At 43.6% G+C, this 24,316-nt stretch overlaps 1 protein-coding gene across 4 annotated transcripts in view; it reads right to left on the bottom strand.

Moving 5' to 3' along the window:
• The window catches only part of FNDC3B (fibronectin type III domain containing 3B), a 388,473-nt gene that overhangs the window by 54,663 nt on the left and 309,494 nt on the right, over positions 1 to 24,316 (bottom strand). For all 4 annotated transcript variants that reach the window (XM_069083590.1, XM_069083591.1, XM_069083593.1 and 1 more), the window contains 9 exons: positions 17,198 to 17,322; positions 15,463 to 15,637; positions 13,816 to 13,902; positions 10,796 to 10,934; positions 9,153 to 9,224; positions 7,137 to 7,255; positions 4,778 to 4,883; positions 3,385 to 3,557; positions 822 to 935 (listed from right to left, as the gene is read on the bottom strand). In XM_069083590.1, coding sequence (XP_068939691.1) covers positions 822 to 935; positions 3,385 to 3,557; positions 4,778 to 4,883; positions 7,137 to 7,255; positions 9,153 to 9,224; positions 10,796 to 10,934; positions 13,816 to 13,902; positions 15,463 to 15,637; positions 17,198 to 17,322 — 1,110 coding nt within the window. The remainder of the gene's footprint in view (positions 1 to 821; positions 936 to 3,384; positions 3,558 to 4,777; positions 4,884 to 7,136; positions 7,256 to 9,152; positions 9,225 to 10,795; positions 10,935 to 13,815; positions 13,903 to 15,462; positions 15,638 to 17,197; positions 17,323 to 24,316) is intronic.

Genomic DNA, 24,316 nt, shown 5'->3' with positions numbered 1-24,316 from the left:
GTTTTTCAACCTGTAAGCTGTGTGTTGATGTACTCATTTTAAAGAGAATTTAGGACTGAAGATGAAAGGAGACATATATTATGGTAAAATTATGGAATAAAACTGACCGGGATAGACAAGAAAGTCACACTCAACACACAGGGAGGGTTTTCAGGCTCTGAGCACTCAACAGCAATGACAATCCAGCAACGATTTCATGTTAGATGAAACACTATCCCTCCCCCAATCTCTTCTCCTTTCATGGCTTGAGAATTCTTCGGCAAACATTTTGAAGAAATGAGAATGTGAGTTCCTTAGGAGAAGGGGCTTTGTCTTTCTTTGTAACCCCAGCTCTTCATACAGAGCCTGTCACTTAATGAAAGCTTGTAACAAACACTTAATAAATGCATACTGACTGACTGAAGATACCACTTCATCCTAAATAAAATCGATATATTTAAAAATTAATTCAAAGTAGGAGTTCTAATTCTTTGGTTTTTTTTGAACAGCAAAAAGCAATCATAATTGAAATTATCTTAGAAACTGGTAAGAAATAACTAAGTTTTCAGGATGCACATGAGAAATCGTGAACAAATAAATCATAGGATAATAGATCTTCCTCTGCAAAGGACCTTGGAGTTCCAAACCCTGATTTTACAGATGAGGAAACTAAGGCCTAAAGAGGTTAAATGGTTTACCAAGGTCACATAGCTAGTTAATCATTTGGGGTGAGATCTGAACCCCTTCTTATTAGCTCTTAATGCATCATGATTCTGTATATTTGGGCAGGGGGTAGGCAACAAAGAAAACAGAAACTGGGTTCCAGTGGGGTCTTGACTTACCTCCCAACTTACTAGGACACCTGAATCAGGCATAAAGGAAATACAAGGTGCTCGGCATTGCCCAGGGGGCCCTGCTGCGGTGGTGATTTCTGATGCCTCAGAATAAGGACCATACTGGAGAAAAAAGCACACACACACACACACATGTAAATAGAGGCATGTCTGAGATGGGAAAGAAAAGCCTGGATTATGTCAAGATCATAGAAAAAAAGATATATCTGTACCAATGGGGCAAGCATAGAGCTATCAAGGAAAAATCTTTTGAGAACGACCACTTTGGTCCATTTGATCCAAATTCAGCTAGGAGTCAAAGGGATATTCAGACCTCTGGGCAGAGGTCACTGGAAATGTAAGAATTATTTGGGGGAAAAACAGTCGTCAATATAAGCAACCCTAAACTGATTCCACTCTGACTCCTTCTCTTCTGGAGGTCATTCCTCCGGCCGGCTGTCTGGAAGGTGGCCGGCATAGATCTCAAGAGGCAGCCTGGGAACAGGGGGCCAGAGAGGGAGACGGAGGGAGAATCTTCCCAACAGAAGCCCAAGAGCAAAGATGAGCGAAGCAGAGAGGAAAAGAAGACTGAAGAACTTTCAGTGTAGGCTTTCAGTGGGAAGGCAGTAACTTTCCCCTTCAGAAGGAAAGGGGAAGTTTTTGACTCTGCTGGAGAAATCACAACACCCACAAGGACAGTGCCTATTTTGAAATAATACTCCTTTGTCTGGGTCTATTCTTTCAGAAAAACAGTTTGTGGCTCTTTATTGGAAACCGGACATGGATTGTCACTTAGCACCCTGCAGTGAAAGGGCAAAGTTCACTCTTGTTAAACCCAAATGTCTTATCTAATGTCCACATTTAATTTCAAAGTCAGCCAGTGGTGGATTCTTAAGCCAGGATACTCAGAATAGGGTCCTGGCTTATCTTGACCCATTCATGTCCACCCCCCCCTGATATATTTTTAAAGCCCCAAAAAGCATATTTAGGATCTAACAGGAACATGTTTCTGAACTTGTCCCTTAATCTGATACTAGAAACACAGCTCAGTTTAGAGACAAAATTTCAAATGGACCTAATACAACTGAATGACACGTTTGCTTTTCAGCTGGCTGTTTGGCTAAAAAATCTGCTTTAATATTCCTCAGAGGATGCCAATAAAAATAAACACAGATACTTACAGATGTTTAATTTTTAATGAATATGAAAACTCACAGAAATCTAATTCTGGGTATTTCCAATTTCAAAACTAATGTCAGAGAAAGATTTTGCAGTAATGTGCCCCTTTCTGAATTATTTAAAGTTTTCTATTATTGCAAAGGTTCACAGTGACCCTGCTGCTCGGGGCAGCCAACCACCAGCAATTTAATGTATTTCTTGGGAATAGGCACCGTCCCTTCAGTCAGCAGAAGAGTAATACTCTGAACTGGCCATTGTACTGCTGAGACTCTTATCTTTAAAACAACACAAATATGCACTTGTTTATAATGCACAAAATGCATTAGGGGGTTAACAAAATTTGTCCCTCTGTTCTCAAAATGGTGAAATCCACTCTCTTTAAGCATCTGTAACACAGGAACACTTGCAAACACATCTGTCTAAGAGAGACACAAAGACTCAGACTCTTCAGAAAACGGCCATGCTTCAAATAGGTGGTCAACTCTCAATTCTCAAGGGACTGATCAAGCTGTGAATAGAACAGTTTACACCTTTCACGCCTCCAGATCTTTGCATGTGCTAATCGTAAATGAGATGAAGTCAAATTTGTACTCAAATATTATTAATTAGAATGAGTAGAAATACACATTTTTCTTTGGAAAATAGCCTATCTAAAGCCTTGAAGGGAAAAAATAGTAATAAGAGGTAACTAGCGTCATGGGGACATGTGGATTCTAGCTGAAATCTATTTATTTGTCCTGTTTTCTGCCCACCAGATAGAGCTCCATTCCTGGCCCTGTCACCAATCTAGATTGATATCTTTACTGTCATGCTCTGGATATCTTTCCAAGAGGAAAAAAAAGGTTAGCCTTGGCTACAGGAATCAGCAGAAGGTCTCAGCCCCCATCTCTGATAAAGCCAACATGGCTTCAATATGGTAGGAAGATTGGGATGTTCCCCAGTAGTTTGGGTAAACTGTCTTGGGACAAGGGAATCACTTTCCTGAAACTACTGAAAAATATGGGGAAAAAAGTTGTTTAATTGTCTTGTTGGTCTGACTTTTCTAGAACACTTGGGAATTCTGTCATGGAGGTTCAAACAAGGCAATGTTTAGGAAATGCCTTTGAGAAATGTTAAAGAATTTAGAAGGTCTAACAATGTTTTGTTGTCACTGGTCTTAATACAATAATGATTCAAGGCTTAATCAAAGAAGAAGTCTCTGAGGTGATTGCAAGACACTCTCAGCACTCACAAGACAACAGACCTAAATCCTGAAGATGGCCTTAGGCCCTCTGCTCCAAACCCTTCATTTACAGAAGAAGAAACCAAGGCCCATGGAGGTTTGGTGACTTGATCAAGGTCTTTTAGCACACAATACTAATAGTACAAATAGACTGTAGGATATTCAACTTACCCCTCCATCATTCAAGGCTCTCACCCTGAAATGATAGGTGGTTCCAGGGAGAAGATTTCCAACGGTGCACTCTAAATCAGGCCCGTGATACACCTCGGAAGCCACGTCTTCGGGTTCAGTCATCTCTACGCTGTACTCAGAGACCTCACAGCCGCTCTCTGATGAAGGAACATCTGGGAAGACAGACATTTCCCCCCCTAGAACACTCTTCTTCCACTAGCTGACCTCATCACATTGGATTTTTTTTAAGCTGTCCAGACAGTTCAGAAGTTCAATCTTCCCCATATGATATAATCAATCATGGATTAAGTACCTACTGTGTGCCAGACATTATTCAAGTACTAGGGGCATAAACAGAAGGGTACATGTAGACTCAGCTGTTAGAATGTAAGCTCCCCTACACTTTTTTTAGTGCCTAATGGTATTTGGCACATAGCGGATATTTAATAAATGCTTGCTGATTACCTGGTCTTAGACATCCCTTGACTCTGTATCTCAATAGCTCTCCTGATGGTGACCTGAACCCTACCCAGAGAATTTCACTGACTTAGTCTCTCTCTCTCTCTTTTGCGGAGGGAAGGCAGGAAATAGGCTTTGAAATCAGTACTCATTAGGATTCTGTTTTATTTTGTTTTTTGGTGTTTTTTTTTAAACTATAACATGAACACGGCCAGCAGAATGTAAGCTCCTTGAGAGCAGTGACTGTTGATGTTTTTGTGTTTCTATCTCCTGAGCCTAGAACAATGCATGGCCCATAGTAGGAGCTCAATATGGGCTTCTTGAATTTAGCTGGTGCATAGTAGGCACCTGCCTGGCTTGAATATGCAAAGACACAGCTTATGCTACTAAGGAGTAGAGCTGGACAAGGTTGGACAAGGTTCCTTGCACATAAGAGGTTCTCGGTGAATCTGATTCTCCTTCCACTTGGACACCTCCCACCTGGGAGAGGACCGGTGTGGACAGTTCCATGAAAGTGTGGCATATGAATTAAAGTACTTTGGCCAATCTCCAGCCACTTGGTGTTGGTGATGATGGAGAAGCCACATGCAAATTTAAAGATGTGCACACGGATTATCACAGTTTACTCCAGGATGTCCCCCAAACGAGAAGGAACAAGAATCAACATGGCATGCTGACCCAACTGTCACCTGACATGGACCCCCAGAGCTACACCCTCCACCCCAACTCACCCCCACACTCAGCTACACAGACAAAGATTAAGAAATTGTTTTCTTATTACAACATTTGCATTGCTGTGATTTTCAATTTTTCACAACAAAAAATGGGAAATAAATCTTAAAACTCCTCTCTAACGATCCTCTGAACTTCAAACTACTCACTAGAAAAGCCTTCAATTGTCTCAAGACAACAACATCCCTCATTGATGACTTACCCCACTGTAGATGGATTTCTTTGTGCTTTGCTTTCCCCAAGACCCTTGGGGGTCGACACTGGCCTGGTGCAACACTGAGTGTACGAATGGGTAAACTGTCAGAACACTGTGGGGAAAAGGGAGGGCCGTCACTTCTTCATCCCTCAGGAAAAATGACCCAGAAGAGGTAATTCTATAATGCAAACACTATCAACAGCATGTTCCGCACAGAGCGTAGGACAAAGACAAACACGGGCTGATTTTTTTTTTCATAGCAAGTCATTTCTGAATCTGGTTAAGGAAGCAATACGAGGCCCGGGGCAGCTGTTCCAAACAGAACGAACAATTTCTGAAGTCAATGTGGGAAACATATGTTGTTTAAGTGCTCATACCCTAAACCCAAATTTATTTTTACTAAACTCAAAATTAGAAAGACTTTTCACTGTGATGGGAGAGAATGCCCCCATGACCCAGTCAAGTTTACTATTTACAACTGAGCCAATTCTTTTGGCGTTTTTTCTTCAAATATTGGTTAACAGCCTGCACACAGACCATAAACAAATAGGCATAAAAAAGGAATAAAGATGGAACTCTGGATAATGATGACATTATCTAGCTGCAGTTGACATTATAATGCTGATAGAAAAATTGATCTTCTCCTTTACCAAAGGTGATCAATAAAGGAACTAAAGACAGAAAGAATAATGCTATTCAACAGGAATGTCTTTAAATGATACATGATTAAGATATCGTACAAGGCCAGATAAAAGAGTTTCTGGAGCCCAGCACTCAGCCTTGCCCGTGGAAGTTGCTCAATACATATCCACTGATTTTGTTGGGACAATTTCACTTGGAGAGAAATGAGAGGTGCTACGATGTAAGAATCGTCTTTCTTGCTTTTTTTCCATCTGGAAATTGTCTGGAAAGGAATCTCTGTTTCAATTGTCACCTTCCACTTAGGAGCAAACATAAAACTGAATCTCAGCTTCTAGCCACCCACCCAGGCTTGTGCCCGTCCTTGATGCCATCCTTACTCTCATCCAATATATCCAACCAGCTGCCAAGCCTTACTGTTTTTATCTTTACAACATCTCCTATTTCTACATCATTCTCTTTTCTCTACTCATTATCAAGTGAGATATTTGTAAAGCACTTAGCACAGTGACTGGTAGGCCCTTAATAACTCTGTCCCTCCCTTCTTTCCTTCCTTGGTATAGTCCTTTATCAACTTACTCCTGGACCACTGCATTAGATTTCTGGCTAGTCTTATTTCAAGACCATCACTGCCGCAATTCATCCTCTGCTGCCAAAGGGATTTTTCTAAAGCTCGGGTCACTCTGACCTATTCAATAAACTCTAGTTTCTCCCCAACAGAAGCTTTTTTGGGGGGCATTTAAAGCCCCTCGTAACTTGGCCCCTTCCTACCTTTCCAGTCTTCCTATTTCTATCTCACCTTTCACGTACTCTGGAATCCTGCTGTACTGGTCCGCTCACATCTCAGTAGACACAACACTTCATCTCTCCACTCTGGGCACATGCATTGGCTGCTACCATGTCTGGAACACTCCTTCCTCTTCATCTCTACCTCTTGGTAGACTCAGCTTCTACCCGCTGTATGAGGCCTTTCCTGGGCTGGTCCAACCTTCCCCAAGCCTGCCTCACACGTAGCACACAGTGCTTTCCCTTTGAGGTCACCTCCATTTATACTCTAGGTGTTTTCCTGTTAGAATCTAAGCTTCTTGAGGGCAGGGGACATGTTTTTGCCTTTTTTGTATCCCTAGCACTTAGCACAGTGCCTGGTATATAGTAAGTACTTCCTAAATGATTGTTGACCAACTGACAAGTACCCCTTGAACAGGGGAAAAACATTTCGAATACTCTCCTTTTCAAACCCTTCTCTTTGCTCCCTACCCCCAACAAAAGTCATGAACTCAAAGGGAACGTGTCTGTGAAGTTTTAGAGCATAATTGCTTTAAAAGTGTTGTAATTTTTTTATGTCTGTTCTCCACCTATTTGAACATTAAGTAAAGGGCATTGGGAATATCCATCTTAACTGGTTAATATTAGCATTAGCCAGAGTTCAAGCTTGAACTTTTGTAAAAAGTATGCTCCAATGTCTCTTAAGGAACGAATATACCGTCAGCTCTACCAAGTGGGAATTGTTTGTGTGCAATTCTGAACACTTCAAAACCAAAGAACATTTCCAGAAATCCTACTCTCTGGGCCCCAATGAGCAGCATGTGAGGTACTTCTCTTCAAAGTACACGACTTTTAAAAGCGTCAAACTGGGAATTTAATCAAGAAGCCAAAGAGAAAGCTCATCCACACGGGACTAAAGACAAAACGCTTAGTTTTTTTCCTACCGAAACATGGCACCCACCTGACTGTGTCCTCCAGTGCTGATGCAGCATGCCCGGAGTTTATACAAAGTGCCCGGCTTCAAGTGAGTAAAGGTATATTCTGTAGTAGCGCCGCTATACGCCACGTCCCATTGATTTGCTGTAAGAGAAGATGGATGTCGCGAGTGTTAACCCATTACTGACTCCTTCAGGAAGCTGGGCTCACATCTGGTGCGAAGACCTTTATCTGTTTGTCTTTTCCTTTTAAAGCAGGCCGGGCTTCCTATCTGATACAGGGGCTGACAACATGGTCTACTTTGTAATCTCTATATCCTTAGCTTTAAAAAAAAAATGGTATCCTTTTAATTACTTAATTATGTTTAGTGCAATAATTAGCACTTATGCAGTTTTATTTTGACAGCCACTGAATTCCCGTGGAATTTAACCTTGGGTGCCGGGAAGCTTAAGAAATAAGTGATTATGGAGTCAGAAGAAAAGAAAAACAAAGAAAATATTAAAAGTGATAGAAAACAAGTCTCCAGCTAGAACTATGTGTGGTCCCAGCAGTAGGAAGCAGCCTGAGTTCTGACATTGTCTTTGGTGTTCATTCCCTCTCTGAACTCAGCTAAGTCATGATTTCTCTCTTTCCCCTGAGGTGTAAATTCAGAGGGTTGGGCTGGACACCTCTAAAGTCCTTTCACAAGCCTTGGATCTAGGATTCTATAAGATGAACTATATAGGTTAATTGCAGATGGGTCTAGAAGTTCTCTCTTCCTATGTTTAGGATGTGCCCAAATGGCCTATTTTCTGTACAGTTCCACAGTGTTGGAAATTCCATCATTAAAGAGTCAATTCTTTGGACTTTGGAAGTATCTTCTTCTTTTAAAACAAAAATGTTCCTGGGAAGTATAACACCTTAAGCCATTGTTACTATACAGGAATCAGAAGACTGGGAGAGGTAGCCAGAGAATATAATCAAGATGGGTTTGCTGGATAATTATTTAACCCTTTGCTTCATTACCCATTGGGAAAGTCTTTAAATTTTAAACACCCAATGACTTCCAATGAGTTTTATTAGAGATCGTGAAATGCAAAGAGACTGTCAATATTTGAGCTACAGATTCTACAAGTTCATTCTGCCATGCTTAAGTGACCCTGCGGCATACGGGCCTTTTCAGAAAATGTGAAGATTCAGAAATCCAGATGAGTTTTCTTATTAAAAAAGCAAATTAAGCTTTGAACAGTCTGCAATATTCTTCCAATCCCACAGAATTCCTTTGCTACTACCACAAAGTAAAGGCCAGCTGGGCATAGTGGTGCATGCCCATGATCCCTGCTTGGGGGAGGCTGAAATAGTTCTGACAGGCAGTAAGGTGAAAGCCAGTCAGGTGACTGTACTAATGAGGCTGAGGCCCCAGGGGTCCTCAGGCTACCTAAGGAGGAGTAAATTGATCCAGGTCAGAAAATAAGGCAGGTCCAAGTTTCCATGCCCATCAACAGTGGGATCAGGCCCACAGTGGCCCCTGCATGTCTAGCCCATGAAATATAGGGAGACCTAGGTCTCACAAAAAAAGGAAAAGGAAAAATGAAATATACTCCAACTGAGAAAGGAAAACAAGAAGAAAGAAACCAACCAGCCAACTGAAATAAGGCTCATTTCTTTGCTCCAAAAGGCCCGGGGCTCACTAGAAGCTTTCTGTCCAAGAGATGGGGTAATGTCATACAGGGCTGCAGTGAGGGTGAGAAGTCCCGTTAAGAATCTCCTCCTAGCCCCCTTTAAGCCTCCTCGATGAAGCACTTTGGGGAAAAATAAAAGATGAGCAGATACCCCTTTACATTCTAACATGGGCAGAGTATTGGTGTCTAAGAAGGGGGTCTGAGGGGGAGTCACAGGGAAGATCTTCGAGACGGCCTTCCCAAGAACGGTGTCAGAATGGCATCACTGCATCCAAAGGACCGTTCCATCTCTGTCTCTGTAGGGCGGGTGTCTAGCCCAGAGGCTGCCACATAGCCAGTAATTAATAAATGCCAGTAGCTTTTAACTGAATTAACGTTACCTTCTGAATGTCCCTCTGAGATCTCCAGCAAGTACTTAAGGATTTCAGAACCGCCATTATCCTTAGGAGGATCTGAAACATGAACAAATGTTGCATTAGCTGCCGAGGAAAGATTTTGTTTTTATTTGCACAACTGTTGCTATGTAATTTTCCCAAGTCACCAATGGCAAACATTTTGTTTGTTTGTTTTTTGAGGAAGGGAATGTAGTAGATGGAATTCAAGTTTCTCCAAGGGGAAATGGGAAACAATTTAACTAAGGGGAAAATCTCTGGTTGGAACCCAGCCCCAGGCATCTTGGGTGTTTAGAACAACAAAAACCCTAAAGGAGGCATTCTACCTTTTGGTTCCAGGTATTCTCTCTGACTGCCCCCCAGGCCAGGAATGCTCTTCCTCCTGCGATGACTGCGGACCTCCCCGACTCCCTCCAAGGTCCCACTGAAATCTCACCTTCTACAGGAAGCCTTTCCCAGCCCCTTCCTTATTTCCTGTATCTGTTCTCCCCCATCAGACAGTAAGCTCCTTGAGGGCAGGGACTATCTTTTTTCCCTTTTTGTATCCCTAGTGCTTAGCACAGAGCCTGGCCCACAGAAGTTGATCAGTTAATGTTTACTGATTGAGTGATTGATTATTAATGCCTCCAAAAGTATAGCTCCTAAACAGGAGCACATGTTTTCTTTATAGAAAGATTCCTATGTGGAATTCCTCATATATGGCTCTGAACTCATAAAGTCAGGAAGGCCTGCCTCTGGCACTTTACCAGCTGTGCGACCTTGGGCAAATCACTTTAACCTTTATGAGCCTCAGTTTCCTCAACTGTAACTTAGCTGTTACACCCTAAAGAAGTCTGAGTTGACATTATTACTGATAAAGGCCAAAGATGTTAACACTAACGTCTATTCATTTTCCCCCCTGCACATTCTTGATTGTTCTAGAATCTAGACACGTTCCAGGGGAGTATCCAGGTATCCACTGACTTCCACTTCTCCACTTGGTTCAGGCTGGAATTCATGTCCCGCCATTTTTTTTTTTGAGGCAATCAGGGTTGTGACTTGCCCAGGGTCATATGGCTAGTGTCTGAGGCTAAATTTGAACTCAGGGCCAGTGTTCCAGCCACTGCACCACCTGGCTTTGCCTCTGTTAAATAAGTCTTAAGCACCCTGGTTAACAGTCTCAAATTTTCAATGACATTTTAAATTCTACTGATGTCCCTTGGGGATGAGGAGGGATGCTACCACTTGGGATGTTTATTCTCTGATTGAGGAGGCAGTGTGATGGAGAGCTGGTCTCAGAGTCAGGAAGACCCGAGTTCAAGTGCTGCCCCTGACATATGCTGGCTTTGAGGCTGTACGTCACAAAGAAGGTGCCATCCTACATGGGCAAGGGGAATCGCTCACCAGGAGCTCCCTAACTTTGGGAAAGCACAGGTCTGGCTACAAGGAAATCATAAATGTCTGTAAAGATGTAGGTGGATAAACACGGACATAAATAAATATCCACATTCAAACTATGCCTAGAGTGTACAGACCAAACGGAGGTGTCATGTCCTGTCCTGACAGCAGGTGTCACCATTGAAGCCAGAATGAACCCCAGCTTAGAGAAACCTATTCAAGTGAAGAATCATTTAAAAAAAAAATTCACCTACCCCATTTTACACTAAAGCCATAAGGTGTAATTAGCCCTTTAATAAAGGGTCGAGTCGGGGGTCCTGGTCTGTCAGGACTTGTTGTACAAACCAAAACTTCACTTGGACAGCTTCTTCCTTCCACGTTAGAAGCAATTAACTAGAATAATGCAAAAGGGAAAAAAAAACAGAGAATATTAGTGTCAAAGCTGGGAATCCCCAGGGAACAAAGCCAGCCATGTCACTTCAGTCTCTGGGATAAAAGAATCAGGACAAATGAATGCAAAAGCCACATGTACTCAAACACTCACAGAACCTACAATGCAAGGAATCCGTGGGGTAAGGGAAGGAGATCTGCATTTGGATGTGAGGCCCAGAAATTCCTTACTCACCTGCATGCCCTTTTACAAATCATGTAATCACGGAGGGTCTCGGTTTTCTTATGGTCATGAATACTAGGATTCTCTACTCCTGCCTCAGATCTATTCTGGCTGGGTGGCCACCCTGTGTTTTAAGATTCTATGCTGCAGACCAGTCGCCAACATGCATAAATGAAATGAATTTCCACAGTGGGACTTTCCCTACACACTGATTAAATCACAGGTGGAGACCATTCTCCTACCTCCCTAGCTCACTGTACCCACTGTACCACACAGGGGCTTAACAGGTCCACACCTTGTGCTGATATCAGCACTCTCAGTTCAATTCCAGAGCTAGGGAGCTGGGGGGGCACTGAGTAAGGGGTGACATGGTCATTATGAAATGTGTTAGAGACATATATGCTCAATGGCCCTTTCACTCTAAAATGGACAAACAAGCAGGAAGTTCAATTCTCTTACATTTTGCCAGGACGGTCCAAAGCATAATTAGGCTACGCTTTTGAAATGGCCATTCTCTCAAGCCTAATTATTATAGTGTCATAGGAAGGAGCTCACAGATTCTCATTTTTGAGAATCAAAGTACTGAGGTTTTTAAAAAAAATCTCATTAAAGTGCTTTGTTTCCTAATCTTGCTAAGTAATCAAAGCCAACTGAAGAATTGAGGTCCATTTATACAGTGGTTTCCCTTGCGAAAGGAGGATCTGCAAGTTTTTATTCCAAGCCAAAAGAGCAACCAAAGCCCCCAATCACTGAAAGAGATGGAAGGGAAATTTGGGAGAAATTTTCACTGAGCAAAAAGAAAGGGCTGGTGGTGCCATCTCGTGGAAAGAGAATGACAGGACAAGCATGTGCAGTCACACGAAAATGTGGGGAAAACTTTGACACGAAAGCCCTGTTCCTCTGGGACATATTAATGACAGGGGGGCGGGAATCGGGGGAAAATGAAGATTCCCTACATTGCTAAAAAGTATGTGCAAATTCTTCCAGCGGCATTTAGATGGAGTCACCATTCAAACCTCATAGGGAGGCAGGATGAAATCAGTCAGTCACCGATATTTAGTAAGCACCTCCTGTGTGTCAGGGGCTGGGAATCCAGACAACGGTGAAACAGGCCCCGCTCTCAAGGAGCGGGCATTCTATCACTCAGTACTCAAAGGCTGAACACTGCACAGCACTATTGTATTGGAAACTGAACATCAAGCATTCCTGTATTCAGTAGAACCTCGTCTTTGAGAAGAACTCTGACTGGACAGTGCACAGAGGAGGAACCCCCAATACTCAGCTCTGGTTTGCTGCCAACAGATAATTTCTTTTTGGCCTGGTCAGCCCTGCAACGGCAGGGTACCAAGCCAGGGTTAACCAGCTTGATGACGACAAGACCTTTCTCCATTCTTTTTTTCTTAGAACTCCATTCAGAGGAAAAGGAAGGAAAATTCAGTAATTTTTTTTTTTTTGGTCTAGGTTCCCAGTGTGACAAAATCCCAGGATGTCTGTTTGTTTAGAGAACTAGAAACTCTCCCAACTGATACCAATCTGTCTCTTCTCCAATAGGAAGCTGGAGATAGTTGCCTAGGGCAGTGAGTGTCACAGGCACGACCTGACCTCAGGTCTTCCTGACTCCAAGGGGGCCCTCACAACAGTGCTGTTGCCCAGTAAACCCGGCTGGATATCATCAATACATATAGGCCTCACTGAATTATTCTCCTACCAAACACTACCCTGCATTTAACTGTAGTGGTCCTCAGGCTAGATGGTGCAGAGAAGGCACTGCTGACCTGCATCGGTGAAGGGAGTTTCCTTATGCAGTTCTCCAAATCAAGACAGAAATTTTTTTAAAAAGGAGAGGAAGAAAAAGAAGTGAGAAAACAGGAAAGAGGGGGAACGTGGAGAGAGCAAAAGGAAGAGAAGAAAGGAGGAGAAAAGGAGAGAGGCCCATGTGGAGGTACAGGTATCAGAGTCGGACTCCTTGGACACCCTCAGGTCTGGGAAGATGGGGGTCACTGGCTTCCGACTTTGATCCTATTCGTGTTTCTTGGTGTGCGTGGGGAGACTTGGGAAGTCTACTTTCTCCTTGTTAAGCATGGGATGGGACCCCAGAAAATAGCATGGCAAATAGTTTATAAAAAGTGTCATTGCCACTGGCATTGTGTGTGACGATGGACAGGAGTAGGATCCGGGCTGGAGGGATGGGGTGGGTTTGGGCATTGATGCTAAGTCAGTCCTGGAAAGACAGCAAGGGGCCAGGCTGGAATGCTGGGTGGCATTCTCAGGTCAACGCCAGAGTCAGGGAGCCACCAGGGGTAACTGAGTAATGAGTGACATGGTCATTATGAGAAATCAAGGTGGTGGCTGGAGGAGGAAGCAGGGAGAACACCCAGCCGCTTCCTGGTGACTACTGAGGTAATGAGGGCCTGCACCACAGCAGAGACCATGTGAGTGGAGGAGGGGACGTACACAAAGGATGCTGTGACTGGAGGAGAAATGGGTCGTGTAGGGCAAGTGATAGTCTCTGTTTGGTCCTGGAGATGACAGGGAACCACTGTAGGCTACCGAGGAGAAGGGGACACGACTGCATTTCCAGGCTCAGGTATCCATGAGGAGGGGAAGGTTTGGGGAATGGGCAGAAGACCCTTGAGGCAGGAGGACCAGGTAGGAACTCACCCTGAATTTATACTGTGTACTTCTTTTGAGATTCTTCACAGTGCAGGTAGTGTCCTCTCCAGTGTATTTTGGGTGGAAAAGGCTATCCTGGAGAGACAGAACCAGAAGGAATCATGAGGACCGTAATTCCTGTCCAGAAAAACCTCTGCTTTGAAAAACCTGGCAGGCTTCCTGACTGTGAGCTCATGACTCCAATACTTACCAGCGAATTCAAGGTCTGGCAGCATGTGTTAGAACTTAAAGAAATAGTTATATTGCTATTGGGAGGACCCCAATACTCAGCTCTGTGGTTTTCTGCCAATAGATAATTTCTTTTTGGCCTGGTCAGACTTGTAACGGCAGGGTATCAAGCCAGGGTTAACTAGCTTGATGACGACAAGACCTCTCTCCACTCTTTTATTCTTAGAACACCAATTTCCTTTGGGGGAGCAGGGAGAGGTAGCCCATTACTTTGCCACAGAAGACTTTTCTGGGTTCACCCTACAGTAAATGATGTGAGCTATGAGGAATGAAGAACTGAGCTGCTATTGGAGGCAGTGTAGGTCAAAGGAAAGAACAGTGCATTGAGATGCTAAAGACCTGGGTTCGAATCTTGACCCAGTCACTTATTCTACAGAGAACTTTGGGAAAGTCGCTTATCAACCATCTTGTAGTTGGTTGGGCTAGATGGCCACTGAGAGCCCTTAAAATTTGTAGATTCTATATCACCCTGGGCCTCAGTTTCCTTATCTGTAAAAATGAATGGGATGAAATAGATGACCTGTGAGGTCCTTTCCAGTTCTAAAGCTATAAGTCTAAGATCCTATGAAGGATTACAATAGAAGGAAAGAAAGATGAATACATTTGGGTCATTCCCATGAGCCAGATTTGACATGAAGCAATAGACCAGAAAATAGTAACTAGAGATAAATACTGATTTTCTGATAGACCCAACTGGCTTCAAGTTTATTTGGATTCATTAAGAAACACACATTCTTCCAAGGAGAAGTGAGAAAATACAACGCTCCTTCTCTACAGGTCATGGTGAGAGACTTAGGGTTTAGAAAACACTCTTAGATTGGGTCAGTTTTGCTGAATTCTCCCCCTCCTCTTCTCTCTTTGTCTCTCTCTCTCGCTCCCTTTCCTGCTCTCCTTTTCTTTCCTTCTGTCTCTCTCTTGGATTGTTTAGAAGGGACATGACAGCAAATAAGTGATGTAAAAACAAAATATATCAATAAAATTTTTTAAAAAGTCCTGTTTGTAAATCTCTCTTGATGGGAAGCTATGTTAGCCTCTGTAACCAACTGCCAGCAGGGTTTGTAAGAGCACAGTGAGAGTCCTCTCCTGGTAAGAAACTGAGGGAGCTTTCCCTTGAGGATGGCTGGAGATGGGGGACTACCTGACTAGAGATTGTTTCCTCTGGAGTAGTGGGCAAGGCACCAGACCTGAAGCCAGGAAGGTTTGAGTCCCGGCTCAGAAACGAGCTGAGTGAGCCTGGCCACCCCCTTTCAGTTTCCTCCTGTCTAAAATGAGGGGTTGGGTACAAGAATATCCCAGGACTATGCCAACTTTAAAACGGAGGAATGCACGTTGTCCCATGACGAGGCCGATGTGGCCAGCTGGCTCAAGCATCCACCCAAGGAGAGGGCTGGTGGGGCCAGGCCTTACGTGATCATCCTCCTGGATCTCCAAGGTGTAGGTGACCACCTCCTCTGCCGTGCATCCCTCCGGTTTGTTCCATTGTAGTGTGATCCACGTGACTCCAGCTCGGACAAGCCTGGGGGCAGAGGGCATCTGAGGGATGTTTCCAGAGGTGTAGTACACCATCTCCTGGCTGTAGCCACTGTGGAGAAATGAGACACCATGAGCCGGAGGCCTGGAGCTTGCTAAGGGGTGTGTGGTGCCCAGATAAGGAGGATTATGAGGAGACCTTTCCTCCTGACAGCAGGTCAGGGGGCACGAGGGACAAGGCTTATTTATGTTCTACTGGGGGAGATAAGATACAAACAGCCCCAGTGACTCCCATGGAGGCTTGGGCCTCTAGGAAAAATGGGAATTCTTTCACAGAGTCTATGTGTGCACCTAGTGTCCTTATTTTTATCCTGAGTTCATTCCAATAAAACGTGCACCTTGTCTCAGGACAACCAACGAACACACAAGCCTTCTGGGATGTCTCGCTCACCTGGGGACCACATTTTTCAAATGTCCACAGAAACCACTGTGGTGAACGTGGAATAAATTCACATCAATATACACAAATGAAAGACTGAATTCATAATTACAGAATTTCAGGGCTGGAAGAGACCTTGGAGATCATCGAGAACAACCCTTAAAAGCAGCCCTTGCAGGAAATCCTCCAATACAAGGGAGCCCCCGAACTCCCAAGCCAGCCGAGGCCTGTTCTGGACAGCTTTCACTTTCAGGAGTTTGTTTCTTGTAGCTGTGTCTAACCCTTGGCGACCCCAAGGACCACAGCACACCAATACCATCTGTGGAGTTTTCTTGGCAAAGATACTGGACTGGCTGGCCATTTCCTTCTCCAGCAAATTAAAGCAAACAGAGGTTAAGTGACTTGCCCAGAGTCACACAGCTAATAAGTATCTAAGGCAACGTTTAAACTTAGGTCTTCCTGACTCTGTTCTTTATAGCAGGGGTTCTTAACTGGAGTCTGTGAGCTTGTTTTAAAAAAAATATTTTGATTGTTCTAATTAATTTCCTTTATAATCCTTTAAGACATTCCTTCTGAAAAGGGGTCTATAGGCTTGACCAGAGTGCTAAAGGGGTCCATGGCATAAAAAAAGATTTATAATCCCCAATCTATGCCAATGGGAGACAAAACACACCCCAAAACTGGTCTTGAGGGCTGGCCTACATTCAGTGAAATCCGCTCCTGGTGCATCTACACGCAATGTGTATCACAATTTGTCAGCCAGTCTGACAGCTGGACTGTTAAATATTGATTGTTTTTCTTGATGCACAGAGGTCCCAGGTCCCTAGTGGAATTTTCACAGAAGAGATGCATTCTGGTAACAATGGGAAGGGTCCACAGAGCAGGGTGTAACACCCCACAAGAGGGCCACTCCTCTCACTCTGCCATCAAAATACAAATACTCCCAACTTAGTTTTTCATAATGCTATAAGCAGCTTGGGAGAGGACAAGGAGTGTCAGCTTTGGCATCAAAGGATCTGGGTTCAAATACCACTCTGCCACCTTCTGCCGTGTGGCTTTGGGTGAGTCATTTAAACCTCTTTCGTCCCAGTTTCCTTAACTGTAAAACGACAGGGTTGGACTCGGTGACCAAAGTCCCCTGCATCCCTAGATCTCTGATGCCCTGACCCTGTATTTGAGCACATAATGGAAGGCCAATAAGGAAGTTAGAATGCTGATGGAAGGCAATGTTACCTGGTGCCTATGTCATTGCGAGCAGCCAGCCTGAACGTATATCCCATTGCTGGACAAAGCTTGGTCAACTTGCAATGCTTCTGGCTCCCAAAATAACATTCTCTGAAGCCACTGTTCCTTTTCCCCTAGAAGTGGGAGAAAACCCATTAAGTTTATCAATGCTAGTTTCATAAAGATTTGTTTCTTAGTTTTGCATGAAGAATATCAATGCTGGGGAAAAACAAGCCATGTGCCGTGAAAGGTCCTCAAGAATGAAACCTTTCCTTCTCACACAACGGTAGTTCTAAAGATGAGGCCTTTGCACCCCCTCAGCACCGCCTGGACACCATCACCATCATCTTCATCACCATCACCAGTATTTTAACAGAACTTTAAAGTTTGCAAAGCACTTTGAATATACTGTCATCTCATTTGATCCACATGACATCATTACAATAGCAGATTCTAGTATTGTTCCCACTTTACCGATGAGGCTAAGAGGGGTTAAGTGACTTGACTTGTTCAGAGTGATGCAGTTAATAAGTGTTTCAGGCATGATTTGAACTCGGGTCTTCCTGGCTCTAAGTCTCCATCGACTGTGCCACCTCTTTGGGCTTCATTTTCTTATAAAATGAGAGGTTATAGTTAACTTCATAATAAAACAAAAGGAAAAAAATAAACGAAGGGGATGTAACAAATGCATTCACACCAAGCACTTCAAGTGATCTTTACAACCAACCTGTTAATTAGGTCTTCTGAGGCCCTGAGCTGAGCTGGCTTCAAGTCCACATGCCAAGTTACAGTAGACTGTAGCAACCACTTCCTCCCCCTAATCCATGTTATTTTATCTATGTTCCACAGAATAGGAAAACCACAAGAGACTACTCGGAGGAAATCCACTTTGGGGCTTCAAACCTTAGCCCTAAAGTTAACTTGGCCGCCTCCCAACACCTTCAACATTCCTTTCGATAAATAAAAAGGAATCCCAAGCATCTAGGCCGGTCCAGTAGACCATAGCCATCCAGCAGGCACTCCTGCAAACAACACATCTGAGCTTCTCAGGGCATTAAAAAAAAAAGCCCAAGAGGAACCTTAATTCTCTGAATATTTGTCTTAGCCTGTGTCTGGCTTCCAAGCCCCAACCTGGGATACTCAGATCTCATTCAAAACTGAAACAAACAGAATCCACCCCCTGCTCGGAGGCTCAGATCCCTAGGGTGAGCAGATGAAAAGTCCCCGGGAATGAAAAGCTAAGTTTGATCTGAAAAGTGAGCACAAAGGCAGCCCGAGAATCCTTAGTTTCAACTCTTGGGAGAACTGTTTTTCTATTTGTAGCCTGGTTCAGCTCAACAGTATGCAAGCTTTTTGAGGGCAGGGGCAGTTTCCTTTTTGTCTTTGTATTGTGTGTGGCACAGTGTAAGTGCCCATTCAGGCAGGATCTCCTATAGAGGCATTTCCTAACCCCTACCCCTTGCCCCCAGTTAGTACTCTCACCTAGTCCTGCCCCCTCACTTTGAAATGTACATAAACCTTGCCTGTATTTGATATTTATTTCTCTGTACAAGCAATAACCTGTTTCCATCCCCGTCACCCTAAAATGGAATCTCCTTAAGGGCAAGGGCTATTTAATATTTGTCTTTGGACGCCCCGTGTCCAGCAGAGTGCATCTTAAAAAAGATGCTTAATAAATGCTTCTTTCATCACATTCCATAAATCCTACCATCCCTATGGCTGCAGAGCCAGGTCTGGAGTAGGGAAGGCAGGGGGCAAATCCTGCCTTTGGACACTAGCTCTATGGCCCTGGGTAAGTCTAATACTCCTCTAAGATGATACACACCTGAGCACTCCTCTCCCAAGTCCAGTGTGAGGTTTAAATGAGACAAGGTCTGCAGAGTGCTTTGTAAACCTTTGAGCCCTACAGAAATAGAAGCTGATATGGGATTTGTTCCTGCATCATTCAATAGCAACTGACCAACTAGTATTTATTAAGGACCTACTATGTGTCAGGCTCCGTGCTCAGCACTGAGGGGTGATGGATCTAAATGCAGGGCAGAGTTTTTAAGATTGTGGTCTGAGATTAGTCAGCATGCTTTTAGAGGTTTTCTGATAGCCTGTGCTCGGTGCAAACCTGGAGTGTTATGGTAATGCGACCAATTTATTCACAGAAAAATGTTTAAACACTGTAAATTTGCATAACGACATCCAATATCTGATTGGTTTGAGCATTGCAAATTTGCATAACTGCATCCAATACGTGACTGTACTGTTCAAGAAGGCTGACACGTTCTGTTTTCATTTCAAACTGCAGCCAGCTCCCCCTTTCCTTCTGTCTCTACTCCCAAACTCAAAGGTAACCATGCTACATACAACAAATAGCTCATGCCTTATGAAGACAAAGGCGTTCATCTCTTCCAAACCCTCCTCAGGATCCTCCTGGATGCCTCAACATCCCTGCTTTGTTTAGTGTCCACTGCCTTCTCCTGAAGCAAAGAATGGAGCCAAGAAAGGCCAGTATGTGCTTTTTCCAGATGACCACCACTAAGAGGTGAAAGCCCAGTGGCCCAGAGCTGTAGCAGTAGTGGAAGGGAGGGGGACCATTGCTCTGGGCAAAGAAACTCTTGGAACCACGGGAGCATAATCCCTGATCATCCAACACACAGAAACAAACCCAAGAACTTCTTTAATGGAGGTCGCCATCTTGAAACTCACAAGCTCCAAACTACACAGAAGGAAAAGCCTTTGAAACCAAGAGATGTGGAGGAAGAAATGAAAGCCCCATGAGAATAGGACAAGAGTCCTCTGCCTGCATCCTCTCTGCTGAGGGCCTTGTTCTAAAGGTGCTAAAACTAAGAAATCCCTTCTATCAGTACAGCCTGGCATCTCCTAGACTATCATCTTAAGAGGGTTGCCTATGGCATGGTGAGGTTAAGTGATTTGCATGGGGTCACACAACTCATATATGCCAAAGGTAGGATTTGGACCCAAGTTGTCTTGGCACAGTGGCCAACTCTCTCTATGCCACACCAGGCTACTTTCCAAAACAATGAATATAAGAAAAATACAAGGATAGTCTCAGGACCATTTCTATCTGAACCCTATCAAAAAAAGATGAGAGGCAATCAATGAATAAGAACTTATATGCAAGGCATTGGGAATACTATACACACACACACACATATATTAGACACACACACAAACACACAGTTCTCAAAGAACGAACATTTTATCTGGAAGGACAACAAAATAACAACTTCAAGAAGAATAAAAATACCACCTCAATAAACAAAAAGCTGGTCTCAAAGGTGCTAAGTCTTGGGTTCAGTTCCTGACTCGGACAAACCATTAGCATGGCCCTGGACAACTCTCTATGTTGGATGATCAGCATCTGTCTGTCTAAGTGGAGGGACTCCTTTCATCAAGAAATAGCAACACCAGTGTAAATCACAGAACAATTGGCATCTTTGCTGGAGGCAGTTGTCAGACCCTGAGTTTCCCACATGGATGAAATCATGGGGTTTGACCAAAAAGATCATTCTCTGGATAATCAGTCACTAAATTTCTAAATTTCAAAATGATCGTTTCTAGAGTGCTTTAAGATAAAATTAGTCCTTCTCACAACAAACACATGAGGTGGTCAGTTTTACCAGCCCCATTTTGTGGATGAGGATACCAGATCAGGGTCATATGGTAGGTACAAGGCAGAGTTGGGATCTGATCCCAGGTCTCTTGGAAAAGAAGACTAAGTGGGCAAGGAAGGTCTGTCATATGGAAGACACTTGTTCTATCTGGCTTCGGGGCATGAACAGAGGTAGAAAAGGCAGCCAACAAGTCAAGTCAACAAGACTTTATTAAGCGACTTCGACGTGCCAGGCACTGTGCTGAGAATTGGGGATACAAAGCCGAAGAAAAAAAAGCACCCCCAAAGCCTGTCCCTGCTCTTGAGATGTTCACAGTAAAATGGGGCATAATGAAGAAGGGGACAATATGCAAGCTGCTCTGGATAAAATGGAGACAATATCTGAGGGAAAGTATCGAGGCTGAAGACCAGCAAAGGCTTACTGAACCCAGGAGGATTTTAGGTGGGATCTAAGAAAAGCCAGGAAATGGAGACAAGACAGCAGACACAGGAAGAATTTCAGGAACATCGCTCCAACAGTCAGGGCTATTAAGACGTGACTGTCTGAAGGCAGACAGCTTCTGAGGAAGGCTGTATGGGCATTTCTTAGGGAAGTCAGGTAGGGGATCCTAGGATGGCCAAGCCTAGGGCTCTAGGGTGGTATGGTATAGACAACTTCTCAGCTCCTTTTTCCAACTCTGAGCCTGCGAGAGTCTAAAGTAGCATGCTTTCTGCTGCAAAAGATATTTGGGGGTTGCCCTGCATCAGTTCCCAGGTCTCAGTACTGCTAAAATGTTATTTTCTATTCTGACACCTGCTCCATTCACAAGACAAATACACAATCTCCAACTCATCTAGGCAAACTCTACCAAATCATTCCCACAGTTAAACTGCATAAACGCATTCATTTCCCAGGATGTACTTGGCCCACAGACTGTCAACAGAATTAGTAAGATCCAGCCGGTCAATCTCTCATGACATAAGCTGCAAAGTACCGTAGAAATAGATCTCTCTGGGAAGGAAAGATCTGACATGTTTTCAGGGAAAGAGGAAGAATTGTTCTCTGGGGAAAATTCAGCAGAGGCACTGGCTATTTTTTCAAGGTAATGGTAAATAAAATGTACGTATGAGAAGCATAAATAGTGGTTCCAAGGATGAGAGAGAGACAGAGAGAGACAGAGATAGAGACAGAGACAGAGAGAGAGAGAGAGAGAGAGAGAGAGAGAGAGAGAGAGAGAGAAAGAGAGAGAGAGAGAGATTTACAAATAATATGAACTGCACATAGGTGAAACCTAATCTAATATCAAAGGGATCCTTTGTAGGAAATAACTAATAACCCTCATCTTTGTAGCTTGGAGGAAGCTTCTGGCAGACACACAGTCACCTAGTAACCTGGTAGAGACCTGATATGGTTGGTGACAGTAATGTCTTCCATCCAACCCTTTCTTCCCAGGGGACTGATGCTCTCCACATTTCTTATTTCATTTGCTAAAATGAAATCGACAAATAAATGATAAGCATCAACAATACTTAAGGACAATTTAACTTATACAGTTTTCTTGCACAAGCACGATCTTTTGATTGTTTTCTATCCCAAATCATCAGATCTTTTAAAAATAAAATTCAGGTGCTGAATAAAAGAAAATCACAGAACCCCCTCTCTCCTTCAACTCTGTTGAATTCCTGAGAATTACTTGAGGCGAGTGGAAATCGGAGCCTCATTGTAGAGACATAACTACTGAGGTAGAAAGATTAATTGACAGGAGAAATGTATAGCTCATAGTTTCCACTTCATTCTCACTAATGGAGTGGGCCAAGCCATATCTTGCATCTGTTCGATGTGGATAAGGGTAGCAGGTGAGCATGATTAGACCTTTACAGCTGGCCCACTGAGTCTCTTCCCCTCACTGGATCAACCAATACAGATTTTTCTTCAATCCCCCAACACATTCAGAAGAGAAATGAAGGTAGCAATAAGAAAGGGTGGTGTGCTTTTTGTGGGGGAATCCACTGAAACGCCTTCTTTAGAATACACTCTCACACAAGGATACCTGTACAGCTTGTGTGTTGTCCCTCAAACCACGTGTTCAGTCCCACCTCTTTTTTTCCTATCACACACTAATGACGCCATTTATTTTGGTTTCTCTTCCTAGGTCCTCCTTTGGAATATGCTACCATCTGTTCACCTCCATTGCTATCTGAGGGATACTCACTCTCAATTCTTTGGTGATCAGCACTGACTAACCTAAGTAACAGTTATGATGTAATATTATTAATATTATATAATATAGTATAATTATATTATATATATAATATATAGTATTAAAAGGATGGACCTTGTTTTCACGGAATAGATAGGGGTCATTGTGATTTCCCAAAGGCACTCCAGCCCATGTCTTTAGAAACGTCTTTCAGTTTATATTTAGGCCCAATTAATTTTCCATCAGTAGCGTTTACACAAGACTATATGTCCTTGTGTGTGCATGTGTGTATGTATGTATATACACACATGGATATGTACACACACTGATTGGACAAACTCCATATGTTTGCATCTAAATGCATGTTGTAATTTGGACAACAGACACCCTTCATCCACTTGGTCTTTACAGATGTGAATGTTTGGGGAGGGTCCCCTAAGGAAATGGGTACACTCTTTTGGGTGAAGAGAGAAGGACGTGCTGGAGGCTGGCAAGGGATAGAAATGTGTGGATGAACGTTCTGACGTTGATGATCCCATCAAGGCCCATGGAAGCATTCACTCTGCAGGAGAGGGCCTCAAATACTTAACTGATGCAACACCGGAGACTCCTCAGCACCTTCCTCTTGGAATCCCTGGTTTCTTTCTTCAAGACTCTGCTTAAGTGTGATATCCTCCATGGAGCCTTCCGTGATTTCCCCAGATGCTAGAGCTCTCCCTTTCCAAAATGCCAGCATTCACCTGGTCCATAGTCTGCATACGTTCATGTCATTTCTCCCAATTGGAACAAAACTCCACCAATATCCTCTGTGCTAACTCAGCGCAACGCCTGGCCCCACAAGGCACGTTACAAATGCTTGCGGCCTGACTGGCAGCGGGATTATATGATCAAGGCGAAGATGTGATCAGGACACCTGACTCCTCGGTCCTACCCCTCCATCTTTGCATCCCTGTGTCCCGTAACACGATGCTGGGTTAGCTTTCCATCTCTCTTTGCCACTGATGGACACGTGAGAGGACCAGGCATAAACATTCATGACTGCCTGGACAAGAGACTGCCCAGGATAACCAGGCTTTATTCCAGAAAACCCATCCATTGTCATAAGGACCTCTCTGAAGAGGCAAAACAAATGGACAGGCCGAAAGGACCCAGAATCTTGGCCAATAAAGATTGATCACCCTGTAGGCTGCTGCAATACAGACACTTAATCATAATGGTTTAGAAGCCCTGAAACATTTTAAAACTCAGAAAAGAACTCCAGGTGATTCCTCCAGAGCTGGGGTCCTTAGGCTTTTTGGTAAAACAGACCCCTTGGGCAGCCTA

The sequence above is a fragment of the Petaurus breviceps genome, unplaced genomic scaffold (assembly GCF_028583685.1).
Source record: "Petaurus breviceps papuanus isolate PSGF00001 unplaced genomic scaffold, PetGlider_PUasm1.0 173, whole genome shotgun sequence".
NCBI classification, from domain to species: domain Eukaryota; kingdom Metazoa; phylum Chordata; class Mammalia; order Diprotodontia; family Petauridae; genus Petaurus; species Petaurus breviceps.
The sequence above is the reverse complement of the archived record's forward strand: the minus strand, read 5'-3'. Positions and strand labels throughout refer to the sequence as shown.